This window comes from Lepidothrix coronata, unplaced genomic scaffold, assembly GCF_001604755.1.
Source record: "Lepidothrix coronata isolate B3197 unplaced genomic scaffold, Lepidothrix_coronata-1.0 Scaffold118, whole genome shotgun sequence".
Taxonomy (NCBI): domain Eukaryota; kingdom Metazoa; phylum Chordata; class Aves; order Passeriformes; family Pipridae; genus Lepidothrix; species Lepidothrix coronata.
The window spans coordinates 232334-250563 of record NW_016690298.1 but is presented as its reverse complement, the minus strand read 5'-3'; the positions used below and the strand labels follow the sequence as shown (position 1 = coordinate 250563).

Below are 18230 nucleotides of genomic sequence, written 5' to 3'. Positions count from 1 at the left end.
ACCTGTGAATAAAGTGTGCTTCTGCTTTCTGATGAGTCTGAGGGACTTTTTGTTTGTTTTTAGGCTCATGAAAGCCTCATAGATGGTCATTTTCCAGCACCAGAGGACACTCTGCAGCGCCTAGCAGCTCTGCGGCTTCAGTATCTTCATGGAGATTACTCCAAAATAAGTTGGACCCTTGATGGAATCTACCCAGTTAACAGACTGAAATCCAAAATACTGCACTCAACGAAGAGCAGTGGCACTACCAGTCATACTCTGGAGAGGAGACGGACCAGCTTCCTCGAAGGGACATTGAAACGTAGCTTCAAGACAGGGTCTGTAAAGAAGCAGAAGGTAGAAGAGGAGCAGATGATGGAGATGTGGGTGAAGGAAGAGCTTTCAGCTGCTCGTGCAAGCATAGCACAGAAATGGACCAAGCTGCAGGGACTCTCTCAGCATCAGGCCATGGTGAAATACATGTCCATCGTAAAGGAGTGGCCAGGTTATGGGTCAACACTCTTCGATGTTGAGGTGAGCAATGTATAAACTCATGTAACTACAGGCAAGGAAAGGCATCAGCGTGAAGAACAGATAGAGCCGTGTTATCACATTGCTCAGCAGCAGAAGGGAGTTTCAGTAACTGGATGCATTTTGCCTTAGTAAGCTCAGTGTAAGCCTGCAGTACCACATACCCAAGAGTTGTGACGCAAAGAGCACAGAGCAAGCAAGCTGGGACATCATGGTAAATGAAGGGAGACAATGGATTCCCACTTCATTGGACTAACAATGGAATTTGGGAATTTGGGGGAGGGAGGGGTTAAAAAAGTGGTGGCTACTGAAAGCAAAAGTAAACCCAAGCTCTGTTGTCCTTACCAGCAAAAACTGCAATCCTGTTCTGCAGCAGTACTACAGAAACTGCTCAGACTGGGACACTTACAGCACTGTGCTCAGTCTGCTGGAGTAGGGATCCACAGTTCCAATTTTATCAGTTTTGTTGCTGCCTAGGTGGATCACCATGGGAAGCTGCCTGCACTCACTATATTATCTGTAAAATAAGAAGTGGAATATTGACTTGCTACATCACTTTAAAATCTGATAAGAACTGTTAGCTATTATAATTATTTACTACTCAAGTAGTATTTTACTCATAGTCATGTCATTTCTGAATCATTGCAGCAGAAGTGACTCCAACATACCTTCTGCAGACATTTTTTGTATTGGGGTGAAGAGTTGAAATGTCCTACAGGAACTAAAGACAGAGGGATTTTCCTTGAATCAAAAATTATTTGATTCTCCACTGCATTTATGCAAAAGGTCATGTTTCTCTTTCTGCAGTGCAAGGAGGGTGGATTCCCCAACGATCTCTGGCTTGGAGTCAGCACAGAGAATGTGTCTGTCTACAAACGAGGGGATCCTAAACCTCTAGAAACTTTCCAGTATGAGCACATTGTTTTCTTTGGAGCACCACAGCCTAACACCTTCAAAATTACAGTGGATGAGAGAGAAATGTTCTTTGAAACATCCCAGGTATGTGAAAGCACAAGACTTGCTGTATGTTCAGTTTTATTGCCACTTCAGTTAAGCTCCAAGGAATAGACAGGTTTCTTTGCAAGAACTCTTGACTAGTGGACTAAGCCAAGGGAAGAGATGAAGGGAGCTTAAGCCTAAAGGGCATGGTACCTCTTGTTGAATACAGGGATAAACAAAAAAAAAAAATGCTAGTTAGAAAGTGAAGGAGGTTGAATGGTCTTCCAGTGCATTGAGAAGTTCCAGTTTTGGGTGCTCATGATTGTGCCTGGTTTTTTCATTCCCTTCCAATAGATGAATGGGTAATTCACAAATTAAAAAAAAAGAAAAAAAAGAAAAAAAAAGAAAGTTTTGTAGCACTGAAGTTGCTTTTCTTTGAGTTAAAAGTCTTTTTAAGTGTTGTTACAACAGAGCACAAACTTGTCAAGCGTTTCTTTTCCTACTGTCATGTTCACATTTAGTATTGCATGCAAAATTTACTGGGCCATGACTTTGGACAAGGGAGTCTTTTTCAGCAAAATGTCCTGTATGACTCAGTGGACTGAGGTTTTTAATGTGCTTATCCTCTGTTACTGTATTCTCTCTCCAGGTGGGCGAGATAATAAAGATCATGAAAGCATACATCAACATGATTGTGAAGAAACGCTGCAGTGTCAAATCAGCCACCAGTGTGGACAGTCACGCAAGCATCTGGACTAGGTGATGCGAATGAACTGGCAGTAGTTTAGTGATGAGTATTTGCAACTTGCCAGCACAAGTGTAGCAAAGATGTTTTCTAAGAATTCAGCTGACTACTGTATTCGAAACCTGAAGTGACATCTACAGTACTATAGGATTTGCACCTCTGCCCAAAGACATTAAACAGTAACAACTGTTGTTAAACACTAATGACCCAAAACTTGTTTTCCCCTTGCTTGTTTGATGAACAATGTACCTTAAAGAAGCAAAGTCAGAAGCATCCTCGTTCTCCTTCAGTGTCCTCTCTGCTGCTTTCACCATTACTTGTCATGCTGGCAGAAAAATTCACAAGAATCATTTCTGCAAGACAGGAGACAGACTTAAGCTTCCTTCTGAATTTTGAACATGCAGACATCTGGGATCATGTGATCATAGCATGGTCTGCTAAAAGAATATTTGTTTTTATTTATTTTGCAAGCAAACCTAAAATATAAGTCACTGTGGTTTGGTTTTTTTTTTTTCTTCAGGATACACTAATGATCTGATCTGGTTTTGAATGAAAATGCCTTTGTGTAGTTGAAGCCAAGTGGTCCAACAGAGAGGTCAAACCCTACATGAGAGAGCATTAAACAAAGAAACAAATAAAACCACCCAAGGTGATTCTTTACCTTCCAATAAAAGTTCACAGGTACATGACTATAAAAAGTGGCACTTTCAGTTAAACTACTAAATACTCCAACATAGGAGAAAATCTTTGGGACTAGCACCACTGCCATTCCAGGCACATTGTAAGCAGCACCTATTGCCTAAAAAAAAATTACTGCCTTTCCCCTGTACAGTGTAAGAGAGAGATTGTTTTATTAGCATTTCCAGAAGAGCTGCTCTTCACAAACTCCAGGTATTAGATGGAGGTTGGAGGTTTATGTTGACCAGCCTGCCTGCGTTAAGATCCTTTGTTCTCTAGATGGGATTTTAGGATGACTGGGGTCCCTGAACTTTAGTTTTAAAGTGAACTGTTTCCTAGTGAGTGAATAGATGCCTAGATAAATTGTTATAGGTAAAATTTTCACTTCTCTATACAACTGTAAGCAAATGCCAAACCTGTCATCCACTTCCAGCTTTTAACAGGAACTGCTTGCATTATGGAATCCCCAAATCCCTTTCCAGTCTCCTCTAGGTCCCTTGTCCTCAGCAGAACTTGAAAACAATGCTGTTTTGCCAAAACAACTGCTTCTTTGAGGTATTTATAGCTCCTGTAATTTGAAGAAGCAGAATTTTGATGACAGTCATCTTCAGTCTCTTGACCTCAGAAACTTGACTTCAGTGTTTAAAACAATATTCAGTATCAGTCACATCAAAAATTAGTTGAATTAGAAAACAAGAAAGCTGGTGGCGAGCCATTTTCTATGACTCTTGTCTAGTCTAGGGATCCCAGAATGCAAAGGCCCATTCTGTTTCTTAATGAAACTGCAGAACTGTATGTAATGTGGGCCTTGTCCCACGTTTAATATTGTCTGTCTCCATTTCTGAAGAAGTAGTAGCTAAGGTGTATTAGCTATGAAATAAAAATTTCATAGAAAAGCAGGAGTCAGTACGGAGCAGATTCCATTTCATCATCAGATTGTGCCATGTCACTAACACTGTGTTACAGAACACTGTAATTTTGAGATTGACAGTACAAGAAGAAACACTGTACATAACCCATACTCTTCTCTTGTTTCCACTACACTGCAGCATGTGCACTGTGCACTTGCCACATGATCAACCTAAGAGGATAGCCACTGCTGTGCATCATACTTCAGCTGGAGTTTTGCCTTAAATAGCTTTACTGAAGGATTCTATAAACACCCCCTTGTTGTCACAAGGAATAAAAAGATGAGCAGGTCACAAGTGAGAAACACGAATGCAGAGGCAGCCTGAGAAGCAACCCGTTGTATCGAACCGTACACTGACTCAATCTGTTATGTATCAGACTAGTCTTGATTATCCCTGTTCTAACTCTGCACTAGCTCTATGTTCTGGCTCTTGGGTTGCTGCAGGCAGCTTGAACCCACTTGAAACATAACTCCACTACTATTTGTTGTAACTTTGCTCATTTCTATTACGGAATTCCTTCTTCTGTCTTTTTTAATTTGTAACTGGCTTTACGAGATGAAAGTTTAATAAATTATTGGATTGCACAGGCTGTATTCACTCATGGGCATTGTGTGCCCATATTAAGGTGTTTACTCAGAGATCTTAACACTCAGAACTTGTAAGTGAAAAGTAAGCATCGCTGGCATGAGGATACAACAACCCTTCACCACAGAAGCAAATTTTGCCTTTGGGGTGAATTACAGAAAATAGTTTGCTGCTACAACGGGGAAGGTTTGTTTCTAGTTTCTGCTATTCTCTCTGGGGACGAATCATAACTTTTGTTAGTGGGAGATGTCCCAGTGGTTCAGAGATGGGTATTGTAGTGAAAGCAGCAAAAGAGGTGAATCATCTTCCAAGGCCCAATCTGCAGGATCAGCTCCATCCCTTCTCTTCAGCACCTCCAAAGTCACTAATAACAGAAAATCACTTCTAACTCAAATAAGCTGCCATCTGCACTTCACACACAATTGCATGACCGAGCCACGGTGCTCACCTAAGAGCTTGTGTCACTGAAGTGGTAAATCAGAACTGAGGGCAGCAATACAGACAGACCATCCCACTAGCAGACAAAAGTTCCCTCAATCCGTGCACAGTTATGGAAACCAAGCAGTGATGCATAATCCCTATCATCATACTCTTCTATATTCCTTGGCCAGATGCTCCGAGGGCCTTGGGACTCTGCAGATTGGTCTATGCAATTTGATTTCCAGCTGTTCCAATATTCTTTTTTCTCTATCACCTTGCATAGACTGTCCTTATTCGAGGCTGGAACTGCCTCTGCTTACTTCAGCAGTTGCTTTTCTTCCTTCAGCTGTTACATTCCTGTCTATCTGCTTCCAAAACCACACTGCCTCTGCCTACTTTCTGCTTAGGAAGCCTTATGTCACACACAGGCAGCTACTGGTTGGTTGTGCAGAGGGTGTCAAAACCAAACCCAAGCTGCACAGCCCTCATGTCTCTCCTGAATATCCCTCTTGTGATAAAGCACATCAGGGTCTGGCATGGCCTGTCCCTCTCATTCACTGCTTCCTGGGCTGCCACCAACTGAAGCCAAATTTTTTCTTGGTGGCAAACTCAGAGGCCAGTCCTGTTCCCCATGGATTGAAGCAGGAACAAGCTAGCCAGTCTCCCTTCTGTGCAGCTGTTGAATTTCAAACTGCACTTGTTTCATCTAATACATCACTATCATGATAGCAAACATGCACCACTGCAGGTCCAGCATGACTACAGCAACATGCGTGAATGCATTTATGAGTGGCAGCCATGAAAAACCACCCAAGGTGGCAGCCAACTAAAAGCCCTGTCACTCCCTTTTTAATTCTGCTTGATCACCTTGTCAGTGTAATGTGCAGTCCCTTTGGGACTCCACCCCAGTATTTCTTTAATAGTTAATTCAAATGTGAATGTTCTAATGTTTATTTTATATGAACAAGTTTCATGCCAATTTATAATCAGCACCTACGCCATAAACACAAAATGGTTTATACACAAAGATACAGCCTCTGGTAAGTTGTATCACAAGCTCGTCTAGTTATTAAACCAGTTTGTCTGTAAACTTCAGCTGTTTATTTATACCTTGTTCTAAAACACACAGCCTTTCACTGTGTAGGCTGTTTGTTCTATAATTACTCTCTGCATTGGCCTCAAAATTTCATTCTCCCCTTGGGCCTTTAGGCAAATCCCTCACACATGAATTCCAGCCCCCACTGTAAAATATAAACTCCTAAATCGGTGGAATGCAAATTTGCTAGGCTCTTGGCCACTTTTTATACCAGAGATTCCTAATGCACAACTGGATATACACTTTGGCCCTGTGCCACTGTCAACACTGAGATGAATGCCAGTAACTGGATTGCCAGTGAAAGTCACTTACCCCCATCCACCTATCCTGCCCTTCAGCACCGCTGGACAGCCTTCACACCCACTGGGAAGGACTCAGTCTCACTGGGCACCTGGACTTTACACTGGTGTTTAGGTCTGAATGCAACCCAGGGCACATGCATTAAGTTGGGCGATTTTTGGTTCTTGACAGATTCACTACCCTGCTCTGGCTCAGGCAGCCTGGCCTGACCACAGCACAGCTGGCTGGTAGTGTGCCCAGCTCCACCTCCTGCCCATGTTGCATCCAGGGGCAGGTCTGGGGCCCCTTGCAGCCCTCAGGCACTGGCCCATGCACGACAGTGCCTCAGGCCTTCCTGTGCAGGCTCAGGATTACCAATATAAACACGTTTTTCCTGTAAAAGCAAACACCTGTAACTCCTGACTGACTTCTAATGAAATAGAGACAGCCTGTCAGGATAAACTCAACTGGCTCAGTAACAGGTTACACACTAGGCAGAGTTTTTGCTGGTCCACTACTGAGGCACACACATTAGTAGGAGCAACTTACCTGCCTTGCTTCTTTTTCCTGTTGCAGTGTGAGGCTGAGGGCAACTCAGCTGCTCCATGTTTGTGCCCTCTCAGGGTGTGCCCATGGGCACAGGGGTATTTACACTAGGAGCAATCTCCTCCCAGCTCCCTGGGATGGCCCTTGGTAAATTGCCCTCTTTGAGCAAAGCAATACAAAGGAAGGCCTGCAAGGCAAGACTGGTGGGGGTTACAAAGGGCCTTTAAGCATTTACAAATGCCCTTAATCTGCATGGCAGGAGGCGCCCTGGCTGAAGAAGGAGGGGAGGTGTGGAAGGAGTCCCTCAGGGCTGAAAGAGGGGAGAGTTGTCTCCTGACCACAGCAAACTCCTCATTGTTGTGTCTTGAGCACTTGGTTAAGGGTCAAGAGAGCTGCTTTCTCCCTGGCTGCTGAAAGAGGGGAGAGGAGCTCCCAGAGGAGCGAAACAGACCTGCCAAGGCTGTGGTGTCCTGGTGTTAAGAGGATGTTCCAGCTGCCCGGAGTGGCTGTTCTGGCCCTTTCTCTGCACCCTGTGGCAGTGTTGTGGGGCTATTGGTGGTGTTCATCCCAAGTGTTTCAGGCCTGTGGCTGCTACTCTGTATAGGAAGTGGTGCTTTCTGGTCTCCGTTCCTGGCAGCTTGCACTTGTGTTAAGGCTGCCCGATTGGCTCTTGTGTCTGTGGTGGTGTGTTCTCCATTTGGTGGTGCTTCAGAGCTGGTAGGAGAAAGAACAGGTACAAAGAAGAATGGTGGCCACAGGAGACAACATAGGAAACCCAGCCCTCAAAGCAGCTCCTGATCCTGGGTAAATGTGACTTCTATTAGCCACACACATATAATTCATTCTCATGTAACACAAGGTGCTCTTCAAATACCCAGATCATGTTTATGAAAATAAAGATATTTTAATGAAAGAGAAAGCAGTTCGGTTGCTAATGGGGATGACATTCAATCATGCATATTTATAAAATCATCTCAACTCATTATTTTTAAAGTTTAATTTGAATATGCATAAAGGCTTGTTAGCTTTTATGAAGTATAGCACCATGGTTTTGTAAACTTATCTGCTCTATATAATCTCTTTAAGGGGAAACTATAGCACATAACATCTGAAAAGTTTTATAGAAAGCAGGAGCAATACTCTTACTACCCATATGAGCATCCTGAGAGTGCAGAAAAAGATCTGTTCTCACTGGTTTTAACAAAAAATGCACATGTAAGGGGCCAGCATAGTGAAGAAAACACATTTTTAAATAATTCTTTTGTATTGCTGAAATTCCACTTTTTTAAAAGCCACCTTGGAGTAAATTATTCTATTTATGCTAAAAAGTAGCAAAACAAAAAAATTACTGTTGTTCTGTTTGTAATTATAGTCCCTGCTGCATTGGCAAAAAGCAATCCATAAGGACTTACAGTCTGTGTTGCATTACTGCGTAATCACAATAAAAACGTCATCTGGTATCCTCTCCTACCCCCCAGGTCTGTTAAAAATCTTAAGTTACTGACAGATATTATGACAGAGTGCACAGGAGTTTTCAATGTGAAAATACCATTGTTGTGGCTTAGCCATAAAGGAATAAAAACAAGATAACAGCATTTAATAATGGCACTTATGTTATGCACCATTTGGAAGTTAATTTGCTATTAACAGAAAATTACCTTCTTTAGCGCTTTGTCAACTCCCATCTTAAAACTCCAGAACTAAATGGGAAAGGTCCATTAGAGTAACAATTGAATTTTACTCTCCTGTTTTTCCTAAGCTTAGTTCTTCAATATTACTCACAGTGAATTTGCTTTAAAACTGTGCAAAGTCTGTTTAATTTGGTCAATAAGAACTTTATATACTTCTTGGCAACACAAGGAATTTGACTGACTTCTAGAAAGCTGGGTTTTACATATCCCACTGTGCTCCAAACACACAGCAACAGCAGACCCATAAAGGTTCCAAACTGTAGTTCTGACTTTTAGCAACAAAAATTGTAATGTATGGTCTTAGTTTATTTGCAGCCACACCAAAAAAATACCACTCGCAGGCCATGCAATTTACTTCCTCCTTTCAAAAATGTTTAGATGCATAACATATGTACAGAGCAATGAGCAGATGGTGCATTTGGTTTAAGGGAAAAAATGCTGAGAAGTACAACAAAAGCATCAGGCCCAAACGGTGCTCAAGTGTAAACACTTGTTGATTTCTATGTCAATTAAGTTACTGATGCAGTAATACGCTAAAATAAAAATCCTGGCTGGTGTAATGGCAGATGTGGATTAACCTTTCTATGATCCAGAGTCTCCAGGGACGGGGCAAAATTCAGGAAGAGGAACTGAAGTTGTATATTTTTTCCCTAGAGGTACCACAGTCTTGGTCAGTCTGTGCTCTGGGATGAAGAATGCTTTCTCAACTCCATTGCTCTGGGACCTGGGAAAGCACTTCACTTCTCTGCTGCCATTTCCCTGTGCATCATCTTCAGTTATGTTTGTGAAGCAGATGACCTTGTTAGTCATCTTACACAACAGGATGTTTCTCCCAGCAAGCTATTACTGGAGATAAAAATAACATTGCCCCCTGACCAGCAGTTGCAGATTTTAGAGCTCTGGAATTCAGACTTCATATGGTACTTAAAATGAATACATCTCATGCTTTAATTGCAAGTATTAACTTGGCTGGAAGTAATTTAACTTTGCCCATATTTTATGAGAAGTTATGTTGGAAGCCTTTATACTTTGCTTTGGAGTTAATTTGGGCCTCGACGTGCTAATGAACTACATCTTGATTAAAACAAAACAGCACAGAGGAATGTTCACTTACTGTGTAAGCCTGAAGCAGCTTGATAAAAGCTAGGTAAAACCAAATTCCACGATAAATTTTCAACTGCAAAAAGAAAGTTACCAGCATCCTTTTTAAATACATCAAAGATATTTATTATCTCTAAAGTTTTCTTATCGTTACTTGCCTTAATTCCAATCACAGCCCCTGTGCCATGTGCTTTTTTACCCAGTGATTAATGAGCTGTTCCTCAGCTCTAATAACTGCTTCCATGGAAATAAAACCAGTCTAAGCACTTTAGTGGTTTATTTAACTTTATTCTTTCAATAATGGTACTCCTAAATAATCTGTGTATTTCAAATGAAGTGGGTTATTCACCTGCACTAAGGCCATTGTGCTTACTCAAAAAAGACTTACCAGTGATTAGACAACTTGGGTATGATGAAACAAACATGAGAAATGGGGCCTTAAAAAATTATTTACATCATTCATAAGAATAAAATATAAAATTTTTAATAAAAAGTATATATTCTTTTGTACTGAATTAGGATTTTACTACCAATTGACACTTTACATTTCAGATTCACACCTAAAAATGCTCAAAGTATAAACATCTATAAAACTAGTAAATCTCAAAACATGGGAACTTCTAAATAATTCTCCCCACTTTTTACTGTAGGTAGAAAAACACAATAACCAACACTTTTTCTAGTCCATTAAGTTAAAAGTCATTTGGCAAAGCACTTAGGCATATAAGCTTAACCAGAAGACATCAGGAACCAGGCTTTGCAACGTTTCAAACACTTCTCATACCAGGGTAAGCTAAAGAATGAAGGTTATTTTCATTACACAGTAACTAACATCAAAACTACTTTTTCTATAAGTTATCTCTGGAAAGCAACTGTTCACAATTGTGCCCAAAGTACCAAACAAACAACAAAAGTGCTTTACTTCTTTGATCAGCAAACTACCACAATGGCTCCTTTAAGTTGCCCCTTTCAGGCTGTTGTTTTAACAGGCTCAAAATAGTATCTATAAAGAGTTCTCTATTTCTCAACACAAATGATAAACATTCGCTTATCAAAATAGTGCAAACAGGAACAAAGAAAAGTGCCATCAACGTAAGTAAACTGCAGGAAAAAAAGGCAGTTGAACATCGCGACCTCGCACCGCTGCTTCAGAGAAATCAGTAGTACTCTTCTCAGCACGTCAGTCCAAATGGATTCCCATTTACCATCTCATGACACCACCACATGCAGAACGGATTTGGTCTTTTGCATATCCTCCTTCATAAAAGTAAATGCGCTTGTTCTTTGTACTGTGCATTAAAAAAAGTCAAAAGACTTCTTCAAAACATTAACTGATCAAATCATTTAGTAATTAATATATACAACTCTGTCTTCCCTTTTTTCCTTTATAGCTTTCTTTGGAGTGCATAGGAAAGGCTACAGTGACACATCATATAAAAATCAAGTTTAAGTTTCATGTAAAATACTCAAGTATTTTTAGCATTTATGTACACAAGTTTTTTTTATCATATATTCTTTCTCACTCTTTCCTTAGACATATCTTTTATCTTCCTGGACAGATGACATATTTAACCTATGAAGTTACAGGTTGGTAACTATAAAGTTAGGCATTTAATCCTAGTATAAGTAAGAGTATTGGGGGAAGTAAATTTTAAATGTATTCATTAAAGTGATGTTGCATGAAGTGCTGTTGGCATTAATTTATTCCATTAAAAGCTCTTTCCAGTAAAAAGAGAAAATGCTATAAATTAAAAAAATACAACAGAACTCTAGAAACCTTGCACCTTGAAAGGCTGAGGCCAAGTAATTATTATTGACTTTTTATCAGAAAATTGCACTTGCATATAAAAGAACAAATTTTAGCCCCCATTCATAACCTTATTACTTTTCCAAGAACAAGTAATAAAACATCAAGCAGCTAATTTCTTATGGCTTCACACAGTGAAGTTCTTTCTTAAATTAACCAGAAGGAAGTTTCTCAATAGCCATCTTTCGCAAACATATCATCCGTTTCATCATCGTTCATCCCTCTTTGATAGCGTACTGAAGAGAAGGCACTCCAGTGAAGACGCTTCTTTTTGTAGAGATACAACACCAGTCCAACAGCAAAGACTAAGATAACTAGCAGGGCAAATGCTACAGCCACACCAGTGTGATTAGAACCTGAAACAGAACAAAAGACAAACAGTTATTCTCTAAGAGTTTTGGCAAGAATATTTTGTCATGAGGTTCACGCTCAGGTAGCTCTACATCTTCCTGCACACATTTAGTTGAAGTCAAGGCAAACTCCTTCATCATATTAATAGTCTTTGCTTCATCATATGGGAAGTTAGATGCTGATTCATATGGGTATGCATTAGCTTATTTTTGATCATTTTGTTGTTAATTTACTAATATTTAGGTTGGAAGGGACCTCCAGAGGTCAAAAAACCTACTTGTAAATGCTGCAGTCATTTAGAGGTTTGTATACCTCATAAATCTAATGAGGTCCTGGACTCCTGGAAGGAAGCTCTTGGAATGGGACATAATTATACCTCTTTCAGACTGAAAAGATCTTACTGAGGTCTTCCTTAGCAGCATGAAGTCAAATCTATTCCTGCATTTCCACCTCAGTGAAAATGTAAACAAAATCAGAAAGATTTCACTGCTTCTCAGGAACTTGCTTGCTTAATGCTCAGGTAATTGCTTTCTTTCCTGTACAAAGCAGAGCATGAGGAAGTAACATGCAGCCTTTTTCTGGAGCTTCTTTCCAGAAGCCTCCTCAAGCCTGACAACACAATCTGTAATACCTGCTTACTCGGCATCTCTTACAAGCAGAACTCTGATTCCACCTACACAGACTCACCCATGACAGATACACTGTGGTAAGAAGCAACAGCAACTACTCTATGCTCACTTTTAAGTGGACATTTCAGTTCTCTCCCTTACCCACTGAGTGGACAGTGGGAGCCAGGAGAAGTAAATTCCTAGACAATTTGTCTCTGAATGCAATTTTATGGCTAAACAACAACAGAAGGCTCTTGCTTAGGCAGAGGTACTTGATGGGTTCTTTTGTGAATTGCACTTCAGTTATTTCAACACAGACTTTACCCAACAAACCAGAAAACCCTGAAAACAGCCTCTACAAAATTAAGTCTCCACTAAAGGCAACGCCTCTGTACCTAAAGGAGCTTTGCAAACCACTCTGCTTTGGCTACGACTGCAGTCAACTTTGGACCACATGCCAGTTCTGGACATGATAACACTGCATTTTTCATTGGCTTCTGCAGTTTTATTCTCCCAGTTGACATAATTAACTGATGAGCCATCCAGCCAGTTCAGGGACTGACCTGTTGGGAAAAAACATTGCTTAGTTTAGATCACCAAAACATGCTGTAATGCATGTCATTCACAATCTGTTGATTTCTTTACATTGCTAAAAGGAACAGGGCTGACTACGCATCTCATATATTAAAAGCAGTAAACATGAACATGTAACTTTTAGCCACACCTCTTCTCTGGGCCTTTAGCAATTGATGCATTCGCAGCTTAACCATTAGGCACCAAAAGCAGCATTGGGAAAAATGATTTTCAGTGACTCCTGATTACCCTAGGTGTGCAATAAGAAGAGATTTTACTACAATGAAGTCCAAAGGGCTTTATAATGCTAAATAAGGGATTCCAACCTCAAGCAGAAGTTACTGTAGGCTACCAACACTATGAAACTATTCTTAGTTGAGGATTTATGCATTTTCATTTACCACATGAAACATTAATGCTCACACATAGTTGCTACTTCTTACCCTTAGAGCTCTGAGCCAGGCCAAGCCATACATTCTTGGTGATGAGATCATGTTCCTTTACGTGTTTGCTCACAAATGCATTTTCCTCAGCATCAACTATAGTCAGAAGGGTGGCTGAAGGACCTAAGTGGTAGAGGAAACCAGTCAGAATTGCAACTTAAAATATTTTTCATGGTGCCTGTACATTGAGTTTTCTGTGGGAATAATTACTGTGGGAAAAGATCTGCTGATCTGGGCTTGTAATATAAGTTTGAAGTAACCTTCAGAATAAAGACATGAACCTCCCATCCCCTAAAATACAGTATGTTATAAAAAATGGCTTCAGATGACTGATTATTCTAGTAGGTTATAAAAAAATAAAATGGGAGTAAACTTACCGCAGCTGCAGACTACATACATGGAAGGTAGCAAAAGATATGCCCATTGAAAATTACTAGCCTTGTCCAAGTAATAAGCCCTTTTCAAAAATACACTTGAACAAAAGTTCAGCATTTTGCTGAGTCAAGTTAATTTCTAAATTAATGCTCTCATTGTGTCTCAGGTTCTTATATACCATGTTACAGTAATTAAGGAATAAGAGGGAGGAAAGGGTATACTATAGACATGCTCAGAGAGTACCCATTCTTTACAAGCCAGAAGCTTAATTTAGAGAAAGTTCACTTTCAACTATCAGACCAAGTCGGACTCAACAGAAAACTATCCAGGACTGGTTCTTTTTCATCCTAAATAGTGAGTTCAACTTCACACTGTAATTCCATAAAAGAAAGTTATGATAGTCACTGACCTCTCAGTTAAGGTGATTAAAACTTCTGTAAATGAAACTGCTTAACAGCACCTCTGCAATACAATTGCCCATGCAGCTCAGCAAAAAAGAGATAAAATCCTTTAATTTGACTAAAAATTAAGTTTTTTAGTGATATTATGTGCCTTAATATCTATAAAGTACATGCTTTGAACCATCTGAAAAGTTAGCAGGCTCTCTACTGCGAAGATATATAACAAGAAAGCACTACCAACAGCACTAACACTGTATACAGACAAAGTGTCTTCCTCCAAGCCTTAAATTTATGATCTTCTGCAACTTGCTACCTGCATTTTACTTGCAGATACCTGTGTGCCAGAGAATCTGTCAGCACAATGCAGCATTTTATGAAGAATTTTCATCAGATATTCAAAGATAAAGTTTGCTATTGCTTTTCCTAAACTAAAGAAGAATAAAAATGGCAAAGTTGAAGTATATTCAGCATAGGTTTCTTTGGTTGTTGGGTTTTATTTCTTCTCAAATAGTGGACTAATTACAAGTTGTAATGTGATAAAGAATCTAAACATACTCAGTTTCTGGCAGACTTTCTTAGCCTCTTCCATATTATATACTGAAAAATTGTAGAATGCCATGTCAAAGGCGTAACAGTGATCCTTGTACTGTACCCACTGTAGGGCACCACTGCTCTGTGGGCATCCTGAGGCTCTGCTCGCTTGCTCTGGCTGGAATTGCCTCTCTGCAAAGACAAAGAAACTTGATGTTATTTCTGCTGCAGCCGTTCGCGCGCGGTCTCTCTGGAGTAACAGGACAGTAAGTACTAACAAGGACTACTACTCCTACCAAGAACCACTATTCAATTAGCTTACATTCCTTCTTCATGTGTCACAGATAAATTTGCTTGAAAAGGAGCGTAAGACAAATCCCAAAGGCTTGGGAAAAATTTTTTCTTGTTTTTTAGTGGGTTTTAAAGTTTGTTGTACATATTTGATAAGTACTTGGATTCAGAAAAAATACATACATTTCATATTCATATCACAGGTGATTAAAAACTAACCACGTTTGTTTTAGGTTTTCACCACTGGAATAGAGAGAATTAATCTCCCTGAAGTACTAAAAAGTGTTTTATCATCCCTGACAGAAAACTTTTCTTAAAAGAGGGAATCATGTGTAGTATTTCAACCTTCATTTCTACTTCTAAATTCAACATATAGAGACAAAAGACAACTACACAAAACCTTAATAACACTTACTGTTTGGAGGGCTATAACAAATGGCACCTTCAGCAACATTTGTACATTTGGTACGGTTCCAAGCTCCTTTAGTATCCAAAAGAACACAGTTCTCAGTAGTATTTGAGTTTTCTAATTCCCAAGGATAGTAGTCGAAGTCACTTCCATCTGACCATTCAAAATTAGCTTTACTTCCCTAATTAAAGAAAAAATCCACAACTTATTAAAGAAAAGACCACAACTTTTAAACCACACACGGTTGTGGTTTAAATCTTATCAGTCATGAGTTAAGCCATGTAGCAATATTTGTCCCTTGTATGGGGGTAAATTAAAGTGAGGGGGTCTCATCTAAATCTATAGTAAATAAATGTACAACATAGTTTGCATTTTCCAATCAATTCTTAACAAAGAAATCCTGATTATTTGTGGGAAATGAGAAAGTACAGCACGTTTGCAAGTTTAAACCTGCAATGTGTCTGTTTTATTCTAAGGAGAACATGTCACTTAATTCCATCCTGCTGTTTCATTTAAACAGTCTGCCTTCCCTGCTATGAACGTTTACTGGATATGTTGCAAACTGTCAAACTGTCGAGATGACCTCAGTGAATAAAGCTGGGCAGCTGAGGAATGGTTTTCAGTACTAGCTCCTACTTCAGATACATTCCTGGAAACCCGTGACAGTGAGGAGTCAGTTGTGAAGGGAGCTGTTCAGGTCACAGGACACCAGAGGTAGAAGAGGTGCACGCAGAAATCACACACCTCTGCAGAGGGGTATTCCTGCCAACTAACTATGGCCAGGTCTGGCAATTAGTGAGGGGAGCAGGGTCAGCACCACAGGCTTTTGGGTCCACAATAAAGCAGTCAGAGGAGGAAAAAGATCTGCAGCTGCCTCTTGCTAAGCCTCCTGGGAGAAGGGACACATAACCTGCTCAAGAGCCAGGTCCTGAACTGCTTTGGAGAGCCAGTCCTGACCTGGACTAAGCAAGTTCCACACAGCCTTGTCTCTCTCTGTATTCGCTGACGGAATCTGATTCTACAGAGCGCCATAAAGTCTGAAGCCTCTAAAGGTAGCACTGGAAATCACACATCCTTGTGCTGCAAGGAATGATGTGGGACCACTGCATTATTTTAAAGTGTCAAGGATTTGGAAGAAATATCTCAGTGTGGCTACATTCACTAACATTTAATATTAACGTAAATTACACAGGGTTGAAAAAGGAGGTAATGCACTGCATGAAAGAGAGAATCTAGAAACTGCAAAGAAGCATCAGAAAATATTTCATATCTTGTCAAAAATATTATTTACAGGTTCTGTTACAGACATCACCAACAGTATTTACTTACATCATGAACTGACAATCCAAGCCACAGAGGATAACCATCCTGTTTGACAATATCTTCTAGAAATAACTGTTGTGATTCACTGTGTACACTTGCTAAATCACTCTTATTTTGTTTGCATGCTCTCAATGCCTCATACCACGTTAATTTTTTCTGAAGGATCCTGTATGTTCTGTTTCCATGTGGAATAGACTCGGGCAATGGAGGTTTGTGCTGCTGGGGTCCTGTTTCAAAGAATAAGAAGACAACAAGGTGCATTTGTTCGTGTTATCAGGAAGATACAGAAAGCATTAAAATTCATCTATATCGATGTAACTCAAGCATTAAAGTGTTCAGTACAAGGCAATATCAAGTAAGTTCACTTTTGCTACTTTGAACACTGAGTAGTTGCCAGATGAGCACAGCAAACACACTCCTCCTGATCAGAGTATTATAGCAGTGATGAACAGAATGACCACATGACCCCCAGATGCCCATGACAGCTGTGCCTTGTGTTTCACTAGGAGCAAAACCAAGGTCTTATATAGCAGGAACCAGGATTTAAATTATGACCCTCATCCAACACTCCAATGCTACTTACCCATTTCGATTTTACAGGCAAGAATACTGTACATGTTATAGTGATTGGCATGCCAACTTTGAGAATAATTATAAATATCCCAAAACCCATCAAGGTTTACACCAGCAAAAAAACTGTTCTTCTTTATGATAGGTCTTCCCAGCCTCCAGTTATTGTAAGTCAGATGAGTTTCATCATACCACTTGAGAACTTTATCTGTGGAAAACATTGCATATTTATTAATGGCATTAATAATGGCATTAATGGCATTATGTCTACAAATACCATTTAACTCTGAATATATTAAGGACATTAACAGATATTCACTTTGTTAAAAAATGCTGGGATACTGGAAGTTACTCTAAATCAGTTCCATATCTAATGCTAAATAGGTTAGCATCACTCATCCTGGCCATTTTAAGTCCTGCTTTACAGGGAAATCAAATCTGGACTAAAGAACATATTGGATCTAATTATCACTGAAACAGAGAGCATGTCCAATTATTTCCTTCTAGAAGATAATTACAAATATAAAACATTATAGGTTTGCATTCAGTTTGACTTTAGTTATAAACTAAAACATGCAAAACCCATGCACTTAATGCTGAAAATTTTGTCTCCAATCTAGTTATTAAGAAAAAGAAACCCCTTAAATCTTACCACTGTCATCATAAATCACACCCAGCCAGACCCACAGAGCCAGACCGCTGAATGAATGAAGCTGCTCAGTAACAAAGTTATTCTCTTCTTCATCTCGAACACTCAGAACAAATGCTTCTGGGTCTGTTGAAAATTTTTTTACGTTACTTTCTTACAAATTCATATTTCAGTTTCAAAGTATGTATTCTTTTCTATTACTGTTAATAATTATTACAGATAGCTCAATAGTGTGCAAAGGTCAGATCTTTATAACATAAGTGAACAGTGCAAAAAAATTTTCAAATGTATTATCAACAGTGCTTCCCCTGATTTTGTGGATAAGTGAAATGTATCAGCTCCAGAGATATCTCTGGGTCCTACTGTCACTTCCAACTCAGCATATGCAGTGACTCTGT

General features: G+C 39.7%; 2 protein-coding genes and 1 long non-coding RNA gene across 6 annotated transcripts in view; 1 reads left to right on the top strand and 2 right to left on the bottom strand.

Annotated features, from left to right (window-relative positions):
• The window catches only part of LOC108502421 (unconventional myosin-X-like), a 90899-nt gene extending 86527 nt beyond the window's left edge, over positions 1-4372 (top strand). For both annotated transcript variants that reach the window (XM_017825350.1, XM_017825351.1), the window contains 3 exons: positions 64-513; positions 1318-1509; positions 2099-4372. In XM_017825350.1, the coding sequence (XP_017680839.1) occupies positions 64-513; positions 1318-1509; positions 2099-2212 (756 nt within the window). In that variant the 3' untranslated portion in view covers positions 2213-4372. The remainder of the gene's footprint in view (positions 1-63; positions 514-1317; positions 1510-2098) is intronic.
• Positions 183-8323, bottom strand: LOC108502423. 2 transcript variants are annotated; one of them, XR_001876486.1, is made up of 5 exons: positions 8122-8323; positions 7161-7423; positions 2444-2547; positions 920-1027; positions 183-319 (listed from the first exon to the last, which is right to left on the bottom strand). It is a non-coding gene; the product is annotated as an uncharacterized LOC108502423 (long non-coding RNA). The 2 variants fall into 2 exon arrangements; XR_001876487.1 differs by lacking the exons at positions 7161-7423; positions 8122-8323 and adding an exon at positions 6197-6699.
• Positions 8324-9768: 1445 nt separating this feature from the next.
• The window catches only part of LY75 (lymphocyte antigen 75), a 43792-nt gene continuing 35330 nt past the window's right edge, over positions 9769-18230 (bottom strand). For both annotated transcript variants that reach the window (XM_017825352.1, XM_017825353.1), the window contains exons 28-35: positions 17836-17958; positions 17197-17391; positions 16620-16840; positions 15297-15471; positions 14615-14782; positions 13284-13406; positions 12663-12830; positions 9769-11664 (exon numbers count right to left, since the gene is read on the bottom strand). In XM_017825352.1, the coding sequence (XP_017680841.1) occupies positions 11480-11664; positions 12663-12830; positions 13284-13406; positions 14615-14782; positions 15297-15471; positions 16620-16840; positions 17197-17391; positions 17836-17958 (1358 nt within the window). In that variant the 3' untranslated portion in view covers positions 9769-11479. The remainder of the gene's footprint in view (positions 11665-12662; positions 12831-13283; positions 13407-14614; positions 14783-15296; positions 15472-16619; positions 16841-17196; positions 17392-17835; positions 17959-18230) is intronic.